This window comes from Oncorhynchus tshawytscha, linkage group LG10 (assembly GCF_018296145.1).
Source record: "Oncorhynchus tshawytscha isolate Ot180627B linkage group LG10, Otsh_v2.0, whole genome shotgun sequence".
NCBI lineage: Eukaryota > Metazoa > Chordata > Actinopteri > Salmoniformes > Salmonidae > Oncorhynchus > Oncorhynchus tshawytscha.
Window position 1 is genome coordinate 68317170 of NC_056438.1, and position 21598 is coordinate 68338767.

The following is a 21598-nucleotide window of genomic DNA, read 5'->3' on the forward strand; positions in this document are numbered from 1 at the left end:
GTCACCATAGCAGCACCCATCTGTAGCACGCACTCCAGCAGGTATATCTCTCTGGTCACCCCCAAAACCAATTCTTCCTTTGGCCGCCTCTTCTTCCAGTTCTCTGCTGCCAATGACTGGAAAGAACTACAAAAATCTCTGAAACTGGAAACACTTATCTCCCTCACTAGCTTTAAGCACCAGCTGTCAGAGCAGCTCACAGATTACTGCACCTGTACATAGCCCATCTATAATTTAGCCCAAACAACTACCTCTTTCCCTACTGTATTTATTTAGCTCTTTTGCACCCCATTATTTCTATCTCTACTTTGCACATTCTTCCACTGCAAAGTGTTTCACTTGCTATATTGTGTTTACTTCACCACCATGGCCTTTTTTTTCCTTTACCTCCCTTATCTCACCTCATTTGCTCACATTGTATATACTTATTTTTCTACTGTATTATTGACTGTATGTTTGTTTTACTCCATGTGTAACTCTGTGTCGTTGTATGTGTCGAACTGCTTTGCTTTATCTTGGCCAGGTCGCAATTGTAAATGAGAACTTGTTCTCAACTTGCCTACCTGGTTAAATAAAGGTGAAATAAAAAATGGTGATCCAAACAGGCTGTTTAAACCCTTTGAGACGACAACCACAGACACACACAGCTTCTCTAATGATGAGTTTAGTTAGTACAGTGATAGAATTCAGATAGAGGTGGGAGATGGGCCTGTGGCTAGGCTTTAGATGGTGGTTGAGCTAAGAGAACAGATCCTACTTACTCGCCATCATCTCCTCACAGCGTTTGAGCCACGTTCGGAAAGTGTCATCTGAACCTGTGGAGCAGAAAGGAGAACACAGTGTTCAGACTATCTCACCCAGTTGGAACATAACTACTGCAGGCAGAATCTACACACAGCCACTTACACTTCTGTACATTTGACCAGAATGGAAGGTGCATCCAATACAGTTAATATTCCTATCAGAGGCCAAGAGCTGTTACTATTAGGGATGTGCAGCTCTCCTTTCATGAATGATTCGATATGCATGGTCTCCGATACAATACACGAACAACACTTTTTAGTTTGTGTGTCAATGGTGTGTGTAGCCACCAGAGTTGAGCAATTGGGCAGACTGAGCATCTACCACACAACTATCAGATTAGGGATGGGAAATGTATGCTTTTTGTCCCCCAACTTTTTAAAATCTGAAACCACCATCACCCACTGATTAACTTGTCATTTTTGCAGACTGAAAAAACTAGTACTACGTCAATAGCTTGGCATTTAGCCTATTAACATAAAGCAGCTATGGATTTTACCTGTCTTGAAAGTGAATGGTTTAGACTGTTTGTAATTTTACAGGAGCTCTCCCTAACGATAAATGATTGGTCTTTTATAAAAATTACCCTGTTCATGTAAAAATGACCAATTACACTGACTGTTAAAAGTAAAAGTAGCAAAACTATTTCTTATGGTGACTCTAAATACAATCTGAATGATTGAAAACCCCAATCAGTAATTGGATGCGAGTTGCTTTCCTCTCTGGTAGGCTATACAACTCCAGTAAAAAACAATTGTCTACATTTGTTAACAAGGACCCAGCAAAATACATAGGCTTCATTAGCTGAGTGACAACCTATGACTTGACATTGTCAAAAGTCATTTCACAAGCATCTGAATGCTGAAGGTGCCAGATGTATGAATATCCTATTAGAACAGGGATAGGCCTACTTCCCATTGAGCAGCTCTTTTCCCACACTTTTCCCACAGTTGTTATCTGACAGTCATACGCAGTTACATGTATAAAAGTTGGATAGGCTACTAAACTAAAGGAGGAAGCATCCGTTCAGTCACAACAGTTAAAAAGGTATTTTCCGAATAAAAGAAACCGTGAAACGGAAATGTGTAATATTTGAATGGGTTTTCTGAGCGATGCATACTTCATTTGGATTGGTTCAAACCGATGCACTTAAATCTTAAACATTAGAACCGGGGACCGATGTGTATCGGTGAATCGTTACATACCGAGTTACTATACATTTCTAACACCAGCAATATCTTACGGTTTTAGATCTACAGTACCAGTCAAAAGTTTGGACACACCTACTCATTCAAGTGTTTGATTTTTTAAAACTATTTTCTACATTGTAGAATAATAGTGAAGACAAAAAAAACTATGAAATAACACATATGGAATCATGTAGTAAGCAAAAAAAGTGTTAAACAAAACAAAAGATATTTTATATTTGAGATACTTCAAAGTAGCCACCCTTTGTCTTGACATCTTTGCACTCTTGGTATTCTCTCAACCAGCTTCATTAGGAATGCTTTTGCAACAGTCTTGAAGAAGTTCCCACATATGTTGAACACTTGTTGGCTGCTTTTCCTTCACTCTGCAGTCCAACTCATCCCAAACCATCTCAATTGGGTTGAGGTCGGGTGATTGCAGAGGCCAGGTCATCTGATGCAGCACTCCATCACTCTCCTTCTTGGTCAAATAACCCTTACACAGCTTGGAGGTGTGTTATGGTTCATTGTCCTGTTAAAAAACAAAATGATACTCCCACTAATCGCAAAACAGATGGGATGGCATATCACTGCAGAATTCTGGGTTAAAATTGCTGGTCAAGTGTGGCTTGAATTCTAAATAAATCAGAGTCACCAGCAAAACACCCCCACACCTCCTCCTCCATGCTTCACAGTGGGAACCACACCTGCAGAGATCATCCGTTCACCTACTCTGCGTCTCACGAAGACACGGCGGTTGGGACCAGAAATGTCAAATTTGGACTCATTTCATTAGACAGATTTCCACCGGTCTAATGTCCATTGCTAGTATTTCTTGGACCAAGCAAGTCTCTTCTTACTGGTGTCCTTTAGTAGTCGTTTCTTTGCAGCAATTGGACCATGAAGGCCTGATTCACACAGTCTCCTCTGAACAGTTGATGTTGAGATGTGTCTGTTACTTGAACTCTGTGAAGCATTTATTTGGGCTGCAAAAACTGGTAACTCTAATGAACTTATCCTCTGCAGCAGAGGTAACTCTGGGTCTTCATTTCCTGTGGCGGTCCTCATGAGAGCCAATTTCATAGCGCTTGATGTTTTTAAGCAACTGCACTTGAAGAAACTTTCAAAGTTCTTGAAATGTTCCGTATTGACTGACCTTCATGTCTTAAAGTAATGATGGACTGTCATTTCTCTTTGCTTATTTGAACTGTTCTTGCCATAATATGGACTTGGACTTTTACAGGGCTATCTTCTGTGTACCACCCCTACCTTGACACAAGTGATTGACTCAAACGCATTAAGAATGAAATTTCACAAATTAACTTTTAACAAGGCACACTTGTTAATTGGAATGCATTCCATGTGACCACCTCATGAAGCTGGTTGATAGAATGCCAAGAGTGTGAAAAGCTATCATCAAGACAAAGGGTGGCTACATTGAAGAATCTCAAATATAAAATAAATGTTGATTTGTTGAACACTTTTTTGGTTACTACAAAATTCCATGTGTGTTATTTCGTAGTTTTGATGTATTCACTATTATTCTACAATATAGAAAATAGTAAAAGTAAAGAAAAACCCTTGAATGAATAGGTGTGTCCAAACGTTTGACTGGTACTGTACATGACGTGTCTAAGGATAGGGGTAAGGGGCGATTTGAGATTTAGGGATTAGGGGAAGGTGTTAGTGGAAGGGTGTAGGTGCTGAAATGGAACCAGGCCCCTGTGCCCTCCACTTGTCCCCTCAGCAGGCCTCACCATCCAGGCTGTGTCCCTTCGTGAAGGCAGCATGTGACACCTCAAAGTGGTTCAGGTGCTACTCTGCCATTCTGAAGGGAGGGAGACAGGGGCAGGCTTGTTATCAGTAACAGATAGAAACTCAGGTAAAAACTGACACCAATTTAAGTTTGACATATAGAATGATTTAAGGGGGATGTGGAGTGGCAGGGTTCATGCACATTTTAACAGATGGAATATCATGCCTACTCCATGACTTAACTAAATGTCCATGACCAACAATTGGTGGCGTCTCTATGTACGTATAAAAAAAAGTAAGCAGAACGTGGCATTGACACTGGGAGGTTACTCTCTGATCCCATGTACCATCTCCTGATGTTGTACAAGGCACTTAACCCCCCCACAGTCACAGAAATAAAGTCAGACAGACATTCCTGCCAGAAAATACACAAGCTGCAAAAGTAAATGCATGTCAACTCAGCTATCATGGGCTAGGGCCAAATTGCACACATACCCTGTTCTCATGAAGGCAATGGAATGCCTTCATCATCACATACACAGTAGGTAAGTCTTACCCCATTCTCATGAAGGCAAGAAGAAGGCTGGGGTTGAGCTGCTGGGATTTCTTGGCATTGTTGACAGCTCCTGTAGAGACAGGCAGACACACACACGAGAAACATAGCTTAAGTTTCTGAAGCAAAGACAAAAATATAGAACTAACATAAGACAATCACTTTAATTAAATTATTCAAATTTCAGAAAATCAGTAAAGAAAGGTTGGATTTTATCAAAAGCTAGAGCAGTAGTTTGTCGACCAAATCAAATTTTATTTGTCACATGCGCCGAATAAAAAAGTGAAATGCTTATTTACAAGCCCGTAATCAACAATACTTTAAGAAGATGCAAGGAGGATTGGGGTTAGGGTCTGACTGATAGCAGTACTTTAGGGTTAAGTTTGGGTAAGATGTTGGGGGTTAGGATAAGAGACTTACAGCTGTAGTTTTTCAGTTGAAGTTGGGCGTAGGCTCGTTGGCAGAACCATTCTGCATTGTCAGAGTGTCCTTCCAAGGCTTCATTCAGTTCCTGTGGGACAATTTCAGTGTCATCAAATAGGCAAGTTTGGGGTCAATTGAAATAAATTCCCAAGATACATATGTTTATGAGCACTAGCGAAGGTTGACTGTTGTTTGGATACATTTTCATGTTCCCAACAACTTAACCTGGCTTTCTGCACCAAATCTACACTTACATTAGCTAGCTAGCTATAATAAAGTGTGACGACAGGTGGTTAGCCACTTAGCTAGCTATGCTGGTTAGATTTCTTGGTTTCTTGTCCAAGCTGTTAGCTAACTGCTGTAAAAAAGTTACATATCACTACTGGAGTTGAGCAACAACTATTTTCAGACAAAAATAATTTGGTAGTTTGGCTATCTAACTGTAGTTAACTTAGTTTCTAAATGTAACGTTAGCACAACATTAGCTAGAGTCACTAATAAGTTGCCTAGCTATACACTTTTCACCTTTATTTAACCAGGTAGGCCAGTTGAGAACAAGTTCTCATTTACAACTGCGACCTGGCCAAGATAAAGCAAAGCAGTGCGACAAAAACAACAGAGTTACATATAAACAAACGTACAGTCAGTATCACAATAGAAAAATCCATGTACAGTGTGTGCAAATGTAGAAGAGTAGGGAGCAATAAAAGCAATAAATAGGCCATAGAGGCGAAATAATTACAATTTAGCATTAACACTGGAGTGATAGATGTGCAGATGATGATGTGCAAGTAGAGATACTGGGGTGCAAAAGAGCAAGAGGATAATTAACAATATGGGGTTGAGGTTATTTAAAACATTTAAAATCCCCAGACTATTTAGTTATCAAGAATAATGCATTTTACTTTCAGTTAAACTAGCTCATTCTAGTTTGACAGATAGTTGGCTAGAAAGTTAAGTCAGTTAGGTAACATTGGCTATCCAGCTAACGTAAACTCACCCCAATCCGTACAAATGTGCGCAACCGCAACATTCAAACGAGGCTACAAAGAAAACTAATGGGACTGTAGCGACTGTGTTGACATCAAAATCGGGGGTGTGAACTACGTTTCTATTCAAGCGTTGAACAACATAGTACTCTATAGTATTGGAGAAAAGTTGAAAAAAAACTGACCCTCCGTTACATCTTGACTTGTCATGTCGTAACATACAGCACGCATAAAGCAACTATTTCCTTCTTACAATCTCTCTCCACCCGGTGTAGCACTTCTATCATCCTTTAAAAACAAGAACTGGACAGTGACGAGGATACCTAGTCATTTTTTGTGTCATCATTCTCAAAGCCGCTGTTTACTTCTAAGATCACTTTAGCGCCGCCCTAAAAACCAGATTAAAATTCGACACAAACCTTCAAATAGGTATGTAATGACACATTATATAAACTCTTTATAGTGTTTTATTTACATTTTAGAGGCGATAAGGTGATAAATTGGACAGATCGAGTGAAAAAAAGCTATTTTCACACAAGACATCTCTCCTTCTCACTATCACGCATTAGTTTCGCTTCCCCACCCGCCATTTTTATAAAGACCCGACGGGGCTCATTTGCCTGCTTGAATTATGCAGGAACGGGCAGCGTTTAGGTCATGTAATTGATTCTGTTGGAAAGGAGAGAAATTTTGCTTTACAATGGTATTGACATTACAGTTGATCTGGGAGTATTACGTTTTTGGGGCGCTAAAATAAGGGCAATTGTACGGACCAAGGCGATGTACGAGTTTACACGTTAACCGTTTTTTACCTCGAGCATTCTGTGGGTCCTCGTCTGACTCCATCGGGGAAAGTTCTAAAACGACAAAACAGAACTAACGTTAGCCTCTTGAACAACGACACATTTAAAATAAAATACTCGAAATGTCATATTTGCCGTTCGGTTATCATGGCGCTAGAAGTGTTGTCAGAGGGAGATAGCCGTGGCTAGCTAGCTGGAAAGTCCTCAGTAGGAATCAGAAAACAGTAGAGGCGTGTGTACGGTGCGGGCCCTGTCAACCGTCAGCTGAATAGGCTAGGTAGGCACTTCTCACTACCGAACCCTAACCGCGTGGACGAGTAGGTGCGGGTAAGAAACATTTTCACACGGTTTGAAAAAAACTAAAAACAGTCAGGAATCATTCAAACTTTTATTTCTTGAAAACAAGTTTAATAATTCCTATTTTATCAACTCCTGTGTATATTTTCACAATTAGTTCCTCACACAATAGCAGTAACAAATATATCAGAGACTTCCAGCAAAAGCAAAGAAGCATAAGGCAATATTATTAAAGGAAAAGATTGCATGGGAAAATGTGCTTTTTATTAGGATATATTCCTTGTAGGATCAGCAAAACTAACCATAGATCAGAGTCTAGGCCTGAGGAGCAACATCACCATACTTCTTTGCATAGATGAGTACATTTGGGAATTGGGATGGTATATACTGTGTTTGTGCAGCAAATAAACACAGATGCACCTGAGAAACAACTGACAGAAAAAGTATTAAGTCACATGTTCACAAACACATATATATCAAGGCATATATGGTCCAGGAAAGCACATGTATAACTATTACAGCATATCAGGAATGCTAACAAGATTGCTGGCAGAAGGGCTCCAGGTAGGAGTTGCCCATAGGGGCAGATCTAGGATCAGCTTACCGTCCCCAAATGATGACCAGGGAAAACCTTAGATCAGGGTCATTGGGCAACTACCAACTCTGGCAGAAGTACGTTTACTCTCTTAAAAGCAAATGCGTGAGAGTTATCATCATTGATAGTCATCAGCCACCCTGTCAACATTGAGATTAAGATGCAGTAAAGCCAACAGTACCGCTGCAAAAATGAAACAGAAAATCCCTTTTGATTTGTATTTATTTGTATTCTCTACTTAAGTATGAATGTAACCAAAAGCCTGTAAAGTTAAGGGCTCAGACACACCAGTAGTGTTTGCTGGCCGAGAGTACATAATTTCCGATTTTACATGTAGAATCCTGTGGAAAATGTAGGCAGTCAGATGTCTATAGCGGGTGGTCCCTACAACACAGCACTTTGAATGATCTGCCGACAAACACTAGAACCACAAACCGTGCGATGTGCCATCTCTACGGAATATACTCCCTGAACACATTGACTAGGACACGTTTACCTCAAGCACTGATGGTGGGTCTTCTACTGGTGTGGGTGACAGTATGAGAGTGTGTTTACGTTGAAGATCAACAAGTGACACACACATAAATAAGAATGTTAAGGAGCAATATGTGGTAGCTAGCGTGCTACAGATTTAAGACTGTCTTTGGTGAAAGCTGGAAAATTATTATTTGAGGCACTTTGGTAGGTGAGAGAGTGGTGACAAAGAAATGGTACATGTTAATAGTGCAAAGCACTGGTCATGGCGGAGAAAAGAACATTGAGAGAACAAGGACAGTGCACGAGCTCCCATGCATTCAGTGGAGCTGAATTGCGAACACAGATAGAGCACAGCAGGATGCTCTGCAGCGAGGCTGTAGAATCCAGTGCATGTCTTTGGTCGGCAATTAGAATGTCTGTCATGTTGGTATCAAGAGTTCTAAGACAATTACATTCTTGTTAGAATGCCGATTAGGAATGTTATCGACATGGAGTGTTTGGTACCAACATGGAAGACAGTTTGGTTAACTCTCTGTAAGAATGGCTCTGGTGCATAAGGGAATGTAAGAGTGAGAGAAAGACCATCCAGGTCTTAAAATAAATCAAATTTACATCACAACTGTCCAACATCTTTCTCTAAAGTCTCCCTTTGAAAATCATTGTCTTCTGCAGTCATCTTGGCTATGGGGCAAGGACAGTGGCTGATACTGATCAGATGTCTCGGGGCATCCTACTCCACAATCAGTCCTGAGTCTGGGTCCTCCTCAGTCCTAATCTCTAGCTCCTCCTGCTTGACAGGGCAGGTCAAGGGCTGTAAATGCAGAGTCACTATCTGACTGGTGGTCTGTTCTGCACTAGCAGCCTGTCTCTCACACAGACTCCCCAGCAGCTGAGCAGTTCTGAAGACTGACCCATGCTGACCAGGCTGCAAAGACTGCACGTTCTGCAGGGTCCGCAGCATCTCAGCTGAGACTATAGGCAGATGCTGCTGCTGGATCAGACTGCCCCCTGGTGGCCGGAGGACTGTCCTGCGATGGGCTAAGGACGAGGCTGGGGGTTGGGTCTTGGGTTTTGGGCCGGGTCGGCGCCGCTGGGCTGCTGCTGGACCTGTGTTGGTCTGTCTGGGCCTATGGTAGCCTCTGGTAGCCTGGGGAGGGGGAAGGAAAGAATGCTCGTAGGACCCTAAATCGTCCAGGGATTGGTCGCTGTAGGGCAGACTGTCCTCTGGGTCATCTGGGACGCCATCATCGCCATCGTCCTCTTCTTCCTCATGATTGTCTTGGTCCTCCTGGTCTTCATCGTCGCTGATGAAGACCATGTCTTTGGGCAGAGAGGCAAACTGGTAGACCAGCCTCTGACCCTCCACCTTGTTCAGAATCCCACGCTGGTAGTAGTACCTGTCAGGGACAGAGAGAGGACAGCTTTGATACACACACACCTGCAGGGACACAGACTGTAACTTATTATTATTGTAATGTAATTAATGTAACTACAGCGTACCGGAGTGCTCGGCCCATGGTCTCATAGTTCATGTCTGGTTTGTTCTTGTGTTTGCCCCAGAGTCTGGCCACAGCCTTGGAGTTGACCAGCTTAAAGATCCCTGCATGCCGATTGGTCCATTTGATGTAACGTGGGCAGGCCTGTCTGTCCTGGAGAAGCTCAATCAGGAACTGCCACAAGAACATAGTGTTACCTGAAACAGGTGAGGGAGAGGTGAGATGGAGTGTGTGTCTGTTTGTGTGTATGTACCAGAGGAGAACGGCAGGTAGCCTAGTGGTTAGCGCGTTGGGCCAGTAACCGAAAGGTTGCTAGATCGAATCCCCGAGCTGACAAGGTAAAAAAATAAAATAATAATAATCTGTCATTCTGTACCTGAACACTGTTCCTAGGCCGTCATTGTAATTAAGAATTTGTTCTTAACTGACTTGCCTAGATAAATTTTAAAAACGACCGCCTCTTCTCATTGAAGCCACAAAGTTCAAGGCCGACCGTGGTATTGTTTGCAGAAAACAGGATCCCCATTATAGTGAATGGGAAAATAGGTATCTACATGGTCATTCTTTGTGTAAATATATACATTTTTAAGACAATCTTGGAACCAATAATTGCTTCTACAAGACCAGATTATTTTAAAATCACATAAAGTATAAGGGTAATTTAGTTGCTAATGAAATCCTGCAGTACCCCAGTTAGTCTTCAACTTGAGATACTCAATAAGAGCGTATGTTATGCATCAGTTAGTGCTATCCGGGGTCCTTGGGACCTCCCTATCCTAAACCCTAACCCTAACCCCTACCTAACCATAAACCTTACCATTTTAAAATGTCAACTTCAATGTGGTAGGGACGTCCCAAGGATACCAAATAGCAATAACCGTTATGTAGCCATAAGACACCATCTTAACCGACTTCCTTGGCTTCAAATGCACTATTGAGTCTTCACATAGAAATGAATGGTGTCACGTGATTGATCATATACAGCCATTGGTGTGTACCTTTGCTGTATTTGCCCCTCTTGAATGTGATGTCCGGTGTGGGGGATTCAGGCCTTTTGGATTTCTTAGCTAAAATGCATAACAGAGTAGTTGTTATGTCACAATGACATTTTGACATTGTCAAAATGACAGTAGTCCATAAATGGCCAGGTGAGAAAAAAAAAGTAGTTGTATTGTCAAAAATGATGAGCAGGCATACGAGCTAAGGTTGTTGTGGTTATGATTACAATTTATAGTTTGAAAGCATGGCCAGATAATGAAAATCTAACCTCTCTTCTTCTTTGGTTGCTCAGCAACAGTCTCCCTCTGCAGTGTGACCCACTGGGGCTGGCCCAGAGCTCCCACAAGGCCTTCCGCTGACACCGTCAACTGGTGGGTAACGGGTGACGTGATGACATCACCCAGGGCAGGGACGTACAGCTGGGCTAGAGGGGAGGAGACAAACACACTGTTAGGGGTTACAGTGTAATAAATGAGTCTAAAAGGAGACAATTTGATTATATATGAGAACAGGATGAATACATCTGCTCTAAGCAGAGCAGAAATATAGATGCTTGTTTGCACTAGGGAGTGATACAAAGAAACCTGGGGTGCGTTCAGCAGGATGCAATGTTTTGGAACATTCCCGATAGAAATAGGCTATGTAGAATAACATGCCCCTCTGACATGTATAATAAGGGATCATATCAGCTCTGATCTGCAACATTCAACAATGTTTGGCAACCGAACCTGGCCATTGTGATGGTAGACAAGCTCCAAACCCAGTTAGATTTGTTTACGCAAAGACTGAGTTAGAGTCAAGACAAGTTACTCCCTGAGCTACTAACTTAAACTATCTGTGTGTGTGTGTGTGTGTGTGTGTGTGTGTGTGTGTGTGTGTGTGTCTCACTGTAGTGCTGTTGGTCCAGAGAGAGGGAGTCAGGGGAGTCCATGTTGAGGAGAGTCTCAGCTGCCACCAGTGTTTCCATGGTTTCCTCATCTCCACTCTCACTGTCCTCCACTGGAGACGGAGCGATAGGAGAGAGATTGGGATAAAGGGAAGATATGTAGAGAGAGAGGCGGGGTAATGTGTCAGCATGACATCATGGCTCTGTCTGTGGGCCTATCCCTAGTGATGGGACAGTGGGAGTAAACAAGAGGGCTATCTAGCTTCTACACTGTTAGCTAGCATAGCTGGAGCAGAATGGTAACGAATACACCGAAAACACATGGATGGTTTCTATGTGTATGATGCCATTCCATTTGCGCAGTTTGAGCCTTCCTCCCCTTAGCAGCCTCCACTGCTTTCTATCACAACAAAAGTCTAACTGTATATTCGCTGGCTAGCAAAATCAAGCTTAAACTGAGATGGCCATAATAATGTTGTAACAGGCCATGGCTGAACGATTGAACTAAAGTTAGCTAACATGCTAGAAAGTAGACAAGTGAAGCTACAAAACCTATTGGCTACACATTTACTTGCATTAACAGCCTCACTACTAAATCATTAGTTTCACAAACTGTTTACTCCAGAGAGCTAGCAACATGATAAGCAACTTTGTCAAAGCTGCAGTATCCACAGGACGTGTATTTTGTTTCACTTCCTGGATTTGCCAACTTCTCTGATTGGTTCAAGTGTGAAGGCCACAGTACGCATGTGCTCAGCCAGCTTTATGATCTTTGTTTACAGCCCCCTCACCAAAATGAGTAGAGATATCTGGGTCATTCCTACCTTGACGTGCCTTTTGGACCTCATAACTTTTTGGGGGGGAAAGTTGAAATATAAAAGAAAAAATGTATTCTATCAGAAAAAGGACATTTGACTTTCAGGCACTTTGTGTGCATTTTCCAAACTGTTAGGTGTATAATCATAACAGGGTGGAAATTTGGAGCCTAAATTAGCCATAGTTCTGTGAGTGAGCAAGTTTGAGCTAGCATAATGGTGAACACTTGAACAGGACTTTAACTTCTCTATCAAACATATTTTAACATTTTGAAAAGTGGTTAATTTTCTCTATAGTTTAGCCTAACAGGGTGGACATGAATGGGACATAAAGACTAACAACATGAAACATGGAAAGATGGACAGTGGTGGAAAAAGTACTCAATTGTTATACTTGAGTAAAAGTAAAGACAGCCAAATAGAAAATGGTGCAACTAAAAGTAAAAGTTACCTAGTAAAATACTACTGAGTAAAGTTTAAAAGTATCTGGTTTTAAAAATGTACTTAAGTAGAGTGGTGAAAAAAGTACTTAATTGTCATACTTGAGTAAAAGTAAAATTCCTTATTTTAAGCAAACCAGAAAGGCACACGCCAACACTCAGGCATCATTTAGAAACGCAGTTTTGTGTTTAGTGAGTCTGCCGGATCAGAGGTAGTTGGAATGACTATGTGTTATATTGATAGGTGAATGAATTGGACAATCATTCTGTCCTGCCTGAGCATTCTAACTGTAACGAGTACTTTTTGGTGTCAGGGAAAATGTATGGGTGTAAAAAGTACATATTTTCATTAGGAATGTAGTGGAGTAAAAAGTAAAAGTTGTCAAAAATATAAATAGTAAAGTTAAGTACAGATGACACCACATTGAGAAAGTGTGGGGTGTTGTAGCAAAGGGGTTGTTTTCTTAAAGGAGAATTGCAACAAACTAACAGGGTGGAAAGTGATATCAGGGTCACAGAAGTGATATTTCCTGTGAACAGAAAAGACACTGCATTATAGGAATCACCCAGCTAGGGTATTCTTTCTAAATGCCTCATTATATAGAAGATAAGTTAGCCACAGTACTAAACTACAGTATTTTAGACTGAAACTGCTCAGTTGTTATACTCCAGTAAGGATATGTGCTATAAACACAGCAGATAGCATCTTAGTCGAAGTAGTTAGTGTGCTAGCTAACCTTTCTACCATAGCAAGCTAACCGGCTAACCACCTGAATGTACTGACTGACTGCACAAAGTCTGTATCATGAATTGTTTTGCCCAGCACAGTTTAGGATGTGCATATCACCCTCCTGTTATACACTGACATTTTCTCTCAGGAGCTGAATGAAGCCTCAGAGCCTAAAACCCGCAGCTATACAGAAAACCCCTACCTGTTAGTCAGACCCCTTACCCTAACATCTTACCCAAATGTAACCCTCCTAATCTACTACGTCAATGTGTCTGTTTCTGTCTACTGGTGCTGTTGACAATGCCAAGAAGGCCAAGCTGCTCAACCCCAGATTGCCTTCATTAGACCGTGTGTGTTTGTTGTTACCTGTTGTTAGCAGGTGGTCTTCTGTGTGTGTCTGCTCACAGGCCAGGCCTGTGTAGGAGAGCAGGTGGGATTGTGGGATCTGCTCCACTATCACTGCAGGATAGGCCAAGTGCTCATCCAGCTGCAACACAGGGACAAATGATCTGTCACTCACTTCAATTTAGTTATTTTACATTTGAGCCAATGCTTTATTTAATCATTTCCAATATCTAATGTTTGATATTGTAAGACAACAGCCAAGGTAAGGCTTGAACCAGTAACTCTGCAGTTAAATTGGAAGGGTACTAACATCTGTGCCATGAGGTTCTGAAATCTTGGCAGAGGTTGTACACTGACATACAGTGAGGCTAGACTTTAGGGTTTTAACTTAAGAGTTGTGTGAGTGAGAGGACTACTTTCACTGTTCCCATTTGAAATAGGTCAGTATGTTCCCAATGTAAATTGGTGCTGATCTTTCAATAACTATGGCTGACGTTATCCTCATGTTATCCTTGGCTACTCTACATGTAGATTCTATCTCTGATTCAATACAGCTTGTCTGCACTTTGATATTTCATTTCCCAAGTGGTTCTACACTGACGTGTGATTTTAAAAGAGGCTTGATGTTTTATCTGTTGGTGTGCAAACACACACACACACACACACACATGGTCGTTCCCACCTGTAGTCCATTGTTCACGTGGTCGCTGGCAAACTCAAAGATGAGTTCCGTCTGCTGCAGCATGGAAGACATCCCAGAATACTCCAATAACAGGTCTACGATGTCATCATCCCAGCATTCCACATCAGATGTCCAACAGTTTCACACAACACGTTTTATGTTCCAGAGCACCAAATCGAAGTTACAGGTGTCAAATCACAGGTTCTGTGTTCCAGAAGTTCCTGAGCAGAGAGAGTCGTATCAAAAGCTTCCCCCTGTCTGTTTCTCACAGGTCCTCCTGAGGATGAGTCACTCTTAACTGCATGCCTGAACAGCACAGTGACTAAACTGTCTAAATGAAAGTAACTTCAGATAAATAGCTGGCTAGTAACTCGTTCCTCACTCCAGCACAGTGGCTTGACCTCTCAGAAGAGTGAGTGTTGGCTTGGCTAGTTGGTTAAATTGTTGAGGTAAAATCCTGCAGGAGTCCTCAGTAGATGTTCCATAGATGAGATGTTGAACAGGAAAAGAGACAGAGAAGTTGTAGGGAGAGTCAATTACTTGTTTCCTTCTCTCTTTCTAAGTTTCTACCCTCGATGAAGAAGTGGAGGCCGCCAACGGTCCTGTGGTCTCAACCTGAGAAAAGGGAACAGAGAGAGACTGGTGGTGGGAGGGAGGGAGGGAGAAGAGAAAGAGATTACATTAGAGAAGTCTCTTCAAGCCATGATAACTCTACTTGTAGACTACATAAGCCACACTCTTTCTGATCAAAGTGCAGACAGTGAACAGAATCACATGATCAGGGCTCTATAAACTCCGCTGGCAGAACAACAGTCTGTGGGTTCAGTCTGTTAGTGAGGGGCAAAAACACTGTCCTCTGTCAAACTGAGCCAAGGCCTCTTATAACAAGCAACTGTTTATATTCATATCCCTCTTATCACACTATTATGCCACACAGACCTTCTGCTCTCTTTCTCTCAGCTCTCACACGCACTGCTTTCTTATCTCCCTTTCTAAAGAGACCAAACCAGCAACAGGAAAGAAGCTTCCGGACTGCGTCATGAGTGTGTTTGTGTGTATGGGGGAGGGGTGGGAGGAGGCAAAAAAGAGCAACTGCGCCTGCTCAGAGAACCTAATGCTCAGGTCGGACAATGGACTTCTGCATTAGGGTGTGTATCATCCATACACTGTGCCAGGTCACCCTGACGTGTGTGTGTGTGTGTGTCAGTTTGAAGGGAGGGGAAACTCCTCATTCGGAGATATGGTGCTTTCCCTCTGGTCAGGGCAGGCAAGTCTGGAATGTGTTTGGAATAGTTCATATGAGAGATAAGCACAGAGCGAACAGACAGACACAGGGTTACATTACTACAGAGAGAAGGAATCACAAAAAGTGCTAGGTAATGATTGCCTGTGTTTTTGACGGCTGTTTAATCTGATTAGGATTTCTTCACACCCCGACACAGACTGTAATGTACATTTTCTAGACAAACACTCATAAGGGATTTGTTGCGTTACTAACAGGCATCAATAAGAAACAAGACTGAAAAACCTACATCTTCGCCCATCACTCCTACATCATTATAACAGGGTACTGTAGTTCCACCAATTGAGTACTTTTGGGTAGTGTAATTCATTTGGTGAAGAAAAAAAAAACTTTTATTTGACCTAATTTTAACATTCTGTCCATCATAAAAGAGCACATGTTCAACTTTTTCCCATCTTAAGAGGTAAGAGGTTAAAGATCTACAAAAATTGTATCGTTCAACAGGGGTTGATTTTTATTTTGTCTAACTTTGTTTATTGCAACAAATGATGGTGGAAACTATTTTTTAAATAAATTATGATTGCCGAATACTTTTGAAAATATGCCGGGCACGTGATGTAGGCTAATCACGTAACAATAAGCTCCACTCCACATTTAATGCTAAATGCCTACTGCTTGCCAAATAAAAAAATGTATGTTTCTTTGCAGAACAGGGATTGTCCTGATGTGCAAGAATGCCTGAAATGCTTGGCCTTGCTTATCTGGTTGGCTTGGAAGTTTCACCATCCAATTATTTCAGATCTACAGGAATGCAAGTTTCAGCAAGGCATGGACCGTGGCGATATGTTATTATTATTATTAAATTATTGCATTTTATCCATGCTGGCTTTCGCAGGCTACATGAGACAAAAAACAGATAGGTGGGGGGGCATAATTTTATGCCGTCGCCAATTTATTAATGCACAATTTACCTAAATGGAAACACTTCAACCACTACATTTTTATTCTACACTGTAGGTTTTTAGCTGTTTTCATAGACACAGGATAGATCAATGGAAACTCACCCTAGCTGATAATTGTTGCATGTATTTTCTATGCAAACTTTCTAAATATCGACAAAAAAAATCATTATCACTGGACAAGGTTGTGGAAATATAGCTATTGAGACAGACCTCCCCAACAGCTCTGTCTTTGTTTACATAAGACGTCATGCATTTTCTAACTTGTTAAATACTACACCAAACCTCTTAGTAAAATTGAGCAACTAAAACATTAAAATGACTGATGTCTTGAGTTATTTTAGATTCATTCTGGGAGTTTTGAGGATGTGAAATAGGCTTCCATGTCTAGTGTCTCATGTGGGACAAACATCATTAACCACACGCGCAATCGGTCAAGAAACACACTTCCAAGACTGAAATCTTGTTTTTCTAATGATCAACAGAAAAACATGTGTCAATCGTCGTGTTCAGTGGCTCTTTAAATCAGCCATAAATCCCCCTGTGACAGAGGAAATGGAAGCTTGTTGTGTGCAACAGGGTGGGGCAATTGAATGCAAGCTTTATTTTATTTATATTTTAACACAAAAAAACTACACGGTTGGCTTGTTACAGTGTGATCGACTTGCTCACTTTTCCACCACAAAACCTGCTTTTCCACTATGATTTGACAATTAATGTTCAATGTTTCTTTAGATTAAAAAAAAATAATGAGTCACCATAGTAGGGTTGACATTAAAATGAGGAACAGACGTAAATAGATCACACTAATCACACGAAATAAAAACATTTCTTGACACTTTGTCAAGCAACAAAATAACTAGGGCTTTACAATGGTGGTGAAAACGAGGACACATTTTGGGGTATAATGGATTTAAATCTTCCTAGAAGTCACAGAGGGACACTTTAACAAGTCTTTATTCATATCAAAAAACAGATGTATTGAATTTTCCATGTGGTTTATTTCAATGGGCACTTCATTGAAAAAGCTTTTAAAATGCAATATTGGTGCACAACTTCTAAAATATCAAAGGGACACAAAACGCACTCTTTACGTCGATTGACCCAACACCATCATCACGTGACTGAAACAATCAACCCCCAACAGCAACCCAGCCCTGTCCTCTCTGTGTTTAAGGCCTTGTCCTTGTTGTCACGTTATATAGACTGTATATAGAATTTTCTATTGTGTTGTTGACTGTACGTTTGTTTATACCATGTGTAACTCTGTGTTGTTGTTTGTGTCGCACTGCTTTGCTTTATCTTGGCCAGGTCGCAGTTGTAAATGAGAACTTGTTCTCAACTGGCCTACCTGGTTAAATAAAGGTTAAATAAAAACATTAAACGTTAGATAGGATAACATACACACACGCTCCTTTACTTTCTAGGTTTTCCCCTCTCTATTTGTTCACTCAGTCACTCACATTTTCTCTCCACTCTTTTACTCACCTGTCCTCCACTCTTCAGGCAGTTACTGACTGTTGTTAGCACCAGAAAATCCTGTTTAGCTGTTTCTGGCCTACCATGACCTCTCTTTCTCACACACAGTAGGTAAACAACCACGTACAGGTAACATGCACCATGACAACAGTTGTTGTGCTACATGCCTCTGTTTATCTGAGCTCCTCCCACTCTATCCTTAAACCCCTTAGAGAGAGACTTCCCAAGAGACAGCCTGAGAGCTGCTCACAGGTCAGACATCATGCATGCTATATTCATGCCGATGCATTTTGAATGCCAATATTTTCTGTTTTGCCTGTTCAGTAGATATGTTGCTCTTTGTGTTGTTTCTTCCATTGTGTGTGTGTGTGTGTGTGCGCGCGCGCGTGTGTGCATGTGACGGCTGAGAGAGCAAGATGCGACTGAGGCTGTTATCGCACAGGAAGCACAACCCATTCTGTGGGCTCCACTTCCTCCTGAGAGAGCGGGAGGGAGCCAAACAGCGCTGGAACAGCTGTCACCACGGAGAGAAATGTTCCATTGTACGTCTGCCAGGCTGCCATCTTGTATTGTGGTTGTTTTGAATGTTGGGTTATCGCTAACACTTCCTCATGTTCTCTGTGTCCTGTATATTTCCCAATATTGTTAAATGACTCCTTGTTTCCATGGACAATGGTGACGAGGTTTTTAAGAATATTTGGGGCATGACACAGTCCATCTAGAAGGTTCATCCATCACATGTGTTGGTGTCTGTGGCTTCAGTCATGTGATCTGATCCTGTGAAGTTGCTGCCAGACCCTTAGGGACAGTGATAAGCTCCATAACACACTCGCTGTCTTTGTGTGTGTGTGTGTGTGTGTGTGTGTGTGTGTGTGTGTGTGTGTGTGTGTGTGTGTGTGTGTACAAAGAGCATTGTGAATTAGGCCAGGCTGGTAGGGGAATAGGGTGAGGAGCTGATAAGCTTCCCCTGTTGCCCGGGGTGACTGGGCCTGGCCAATCTAACATGGAGGAATTATGAGGCGATTCTGAATAACACAGCTGTGTGTTTTTGTGAGCTTAAAATCTCACCCCCTTTCTGTGTATGACTTGTGTGTATGTATGTGTGGCCCTGTGTGAGTGTGTTTGCTCGCTCGCATATACACTGAACAAAAATGTAAACGCAACATTTAAAGTGTTGGTTCCATGTTTCATGAGCTGAAAGTAAATGATCCCAGAAATGTTCCATATGCACAAAAACCTTATTTCTCTTAAATGTTGTGCACAAATTTGTTTACATCCATGTTTACCAAGATAATCCATACACCTGACAGGTGTGGCATATCAAGAAGCTAATTAAACAGCATGATCATTACACAGGTGCACCTTGTGCTGGGGACAATAAAAGGCCACTTTAAAATGTGCAGTTTTGTTACACAACACAATGCCACAGATGTCAAGTTGAGGGAGAGTACAATTGGAATGCTGACTGCAGGAATGTCCACCAGAGCTGTTGCCAGAGAATTTAATGTTAATTTCTCTACCATTAGCCGCCTCCAAGTCATTTTAGAGAATTTGGCAGTACGTCCAACCGGCCTCATAACCACAGACCTTGTGTATGGCATCGTGTGGGAGAGCGGTTTGTTGATGTCAATGTTGCGGACAGAGGTGGCATTGGCCCCATGGTGGCATTGGGATTATGATATGGGCAAGCATAAGTTACAGACAACGAACACAGTTGCATTTTATCTATGGCAATTTAAATGCACAAAAATACAGTGACAAGATCTTGAGGCCCATTGTGAGGCCCATTTTTTGTTAAGGTATCTGTGACCAACATATGCATATGTAACTGATGTGTAATGGCTAGCTAGTTAGCGGTGGTGTGCGATAATAGCGTTTCAATCGGTGACGTCACTCGCTCTGAGACCTTGAAGTAGTTGTTCCCCTTGCTCTGCAAGGGCCGATGCTTTTGTGGCACGATGGGTAACAATGCTTTGTGGGTGTCAGTTGTTGATGTGTGCAGAGGATCCCTGGTTCGAGGCGAGGAGAGGGACGGAAGCTATACTGTTACACATATCTGTATTCCCAGTCATGTGAAATCCATATATTAGGGCATAATGAATTTGTCAATTGACTGATTTCCTCATAACTGTAACTCAGTAAAATCAATGAAATTGTTGCATGTTGCATTTATATTTTTGTTCAATATATATGTGTATACTACAAAGTCACAGGTGCCTGGATACTTTATGTAAGTACTCTAAAGCTAAACAAACAGATACAAGATAAGATATGTATGTATTCTCAATAACACATGCCAAACGCACAACCTCAGTTTTGGGGTTTCTGCAATGCTCAACTGTAGAGCACTAAACACTTTCACTTTCACTTCAGCCTCAATCTACTACACCACATGTGTCAAACTCACTCCACCGAGCGCCGAATGTCTGCGGGTTCCGCTCCACCCTTGTACTTGATTGATTAAGGTCACTAATTAGTAAGGAACTCCCCTCACCTGGTTGTCTACGTCTTAACTGGAAGGAAAAACCAAAAACCCGCTGGCACTCGGCAGTCCGTGGAATGAGTTTGACACCCCTGTACGACACAGACCCACCTCCTATTATTAACATAATAGCATAATCTTTGTCAATTCGTCTTTTATCGCTTCTGCTCTGCGATAGGAGCAGTGCGCTTACCTTGTGTTGTATATTACTGCTGTGCTGTGTCTGTGTGTAGCAGCTGGCTGGTACAATACGGACAAAGCTGAGAACAGGAAACTGTTTTTTACCCCTCCTGTGACAAAAAAACAAACTCCGGTAAGAGAATGCATTTTCGCACAGATATAGGTTCAGCTTAAAGTCCTCAAAGCCTCACAGTAACCACTAGGGGGGAAATACAAAGCTGACCTCAGATCAGTATCCAGAGGGTGACTTCATCCTTCTCCGCAAACAACAGCGCTGCTTCCTCTTTCCCCTAAGGGCCCCTCCCACAGTGAATTCTTATTGGCCACCTGTCCTGAAGTAGAGGTAACCGCTGGCGACCATTGTCAGCAATGATCTAAGGCAGCGTTTCCCAAAATCGGTCCTCGGGACCCCAAGAGGTGCACGTTTTGTTTTTTTGCGCAAACACTACACAGCTGATTCAAATGTTCAAAGCTTGATGATTATTTGGGGAGGGTTGGGAAACCCTGATCTAAGGTAAACACAGGTATACGACGGTCTTTGCAAATATCCAGAGGGCAGAGCAACAATACCATGTAGTACACACTCCGTCACACGCACATGCATGCACGCGCACACACACACACACACCGCTCAGGGCCAGGTATGTATGCGAGATAAATAACAGCGTTTCTCAATTACATAGTCACTAGCGCTCCCTATTGGCCGTGTTTATTACATTTGACATTTTAGAAATTTAGCTGACGGTCTTATCCAGTGGTGAGTGCATGCATTTCTTTCTTTTCGTACTGGAGTGTAGAACTGCTAATACATTCATGCATAACTCAATATAGGCCTATCCGTCCTTCTTCCGGTCTATAATGTATTCACTGATCTGACATGACTGGAACTTGGAACTGCTATGTACAGAAACCTGGTTTGTACTTATCCAACGTGCTAATATCCGGCTTCAAGCAGGTCCCTAATCGCTCAAAATGGAATGCC

At 41.9% G+C, this 21598-nt stretch overlaps 1 protein-coding gene and 1 pseudogene across 4 annotated transcripts; both read right to left on the reverse strand.

The window, feature by feature from the left end:
- Positions 1-6781, reverse strand: part of LOC112260788 — a 33510-nt pseudogene extending 26729 nt beyond the window's left edge.
- A 105-nt stretch (positions 6782-6886) lies between these two features.
- Positions 6887-20750, reverse strand: LOC112260789 (ETS-related transcription factor Elf-1-like). Of its 4 annotated transcripts, XM_042328915.1 has the most exons (9): positions 20630-20734; positions 20449-20528; positions 14274-14912; positions 13613-13733; positions 11264-11374; positions 10644-10799; positions 10375-10443; positions 9381-9573; positions 6887-9277 (listed from the first exon to the last, which is right to left on the reverse strand). In XM_042328915.1, the coding sequence occupies exons 3-9, from the start codon at positions 14343-14345 to the stop codon at positions 8611-8613; spliced, it is 1389 nt and encodes a 462-aa protein (XP_042184849.1). In that variant the 5' UTR covers positions 14346-14912; positions 20449-20528; positions 20630-20734; the 3' UTR covers positions 6887-8610. The 4 variants fall into 4 exon arrangements, with proteins under 4 accessions (XP_042184849.1, XP_024291905.1, XP_024291907.1 ...); XM_024436137.2 differs by lacking the exon at positions 20449-20528 and having other exon boundaries at positions 20630-20750; XM_024436139.2 differs by lacking the exons at positions 20449-20528; positions 20630-20734 and adding an exon at positions 17964-18797.
- Positions 20751-21598: the final 848 nt, after the last annotated feature.

Coding starts and splice junctions, on each gene's coding strand:
- LOC112260789 (XM_024436137.2), bottom strand. CDS start 14,345: ATGTCTTCCATGCTGCAGCAGACGGAACTCATCTTTGAGTTTGCCAGC. Junction 13,734..14,273: donor ACGTGAACAATGGACTACAG/GTGGGAACGACC, acceptor CCTGTGTTGCAG/CTGGATGAGCACTTGGCCTA. Junction 11,375..13,612: donor AGACCACCTGCTAACAACAG/GTAACAACAAAC, acceptor CTCCGTCTCCAG/TGGAGGACAGTGAGAGTGGA.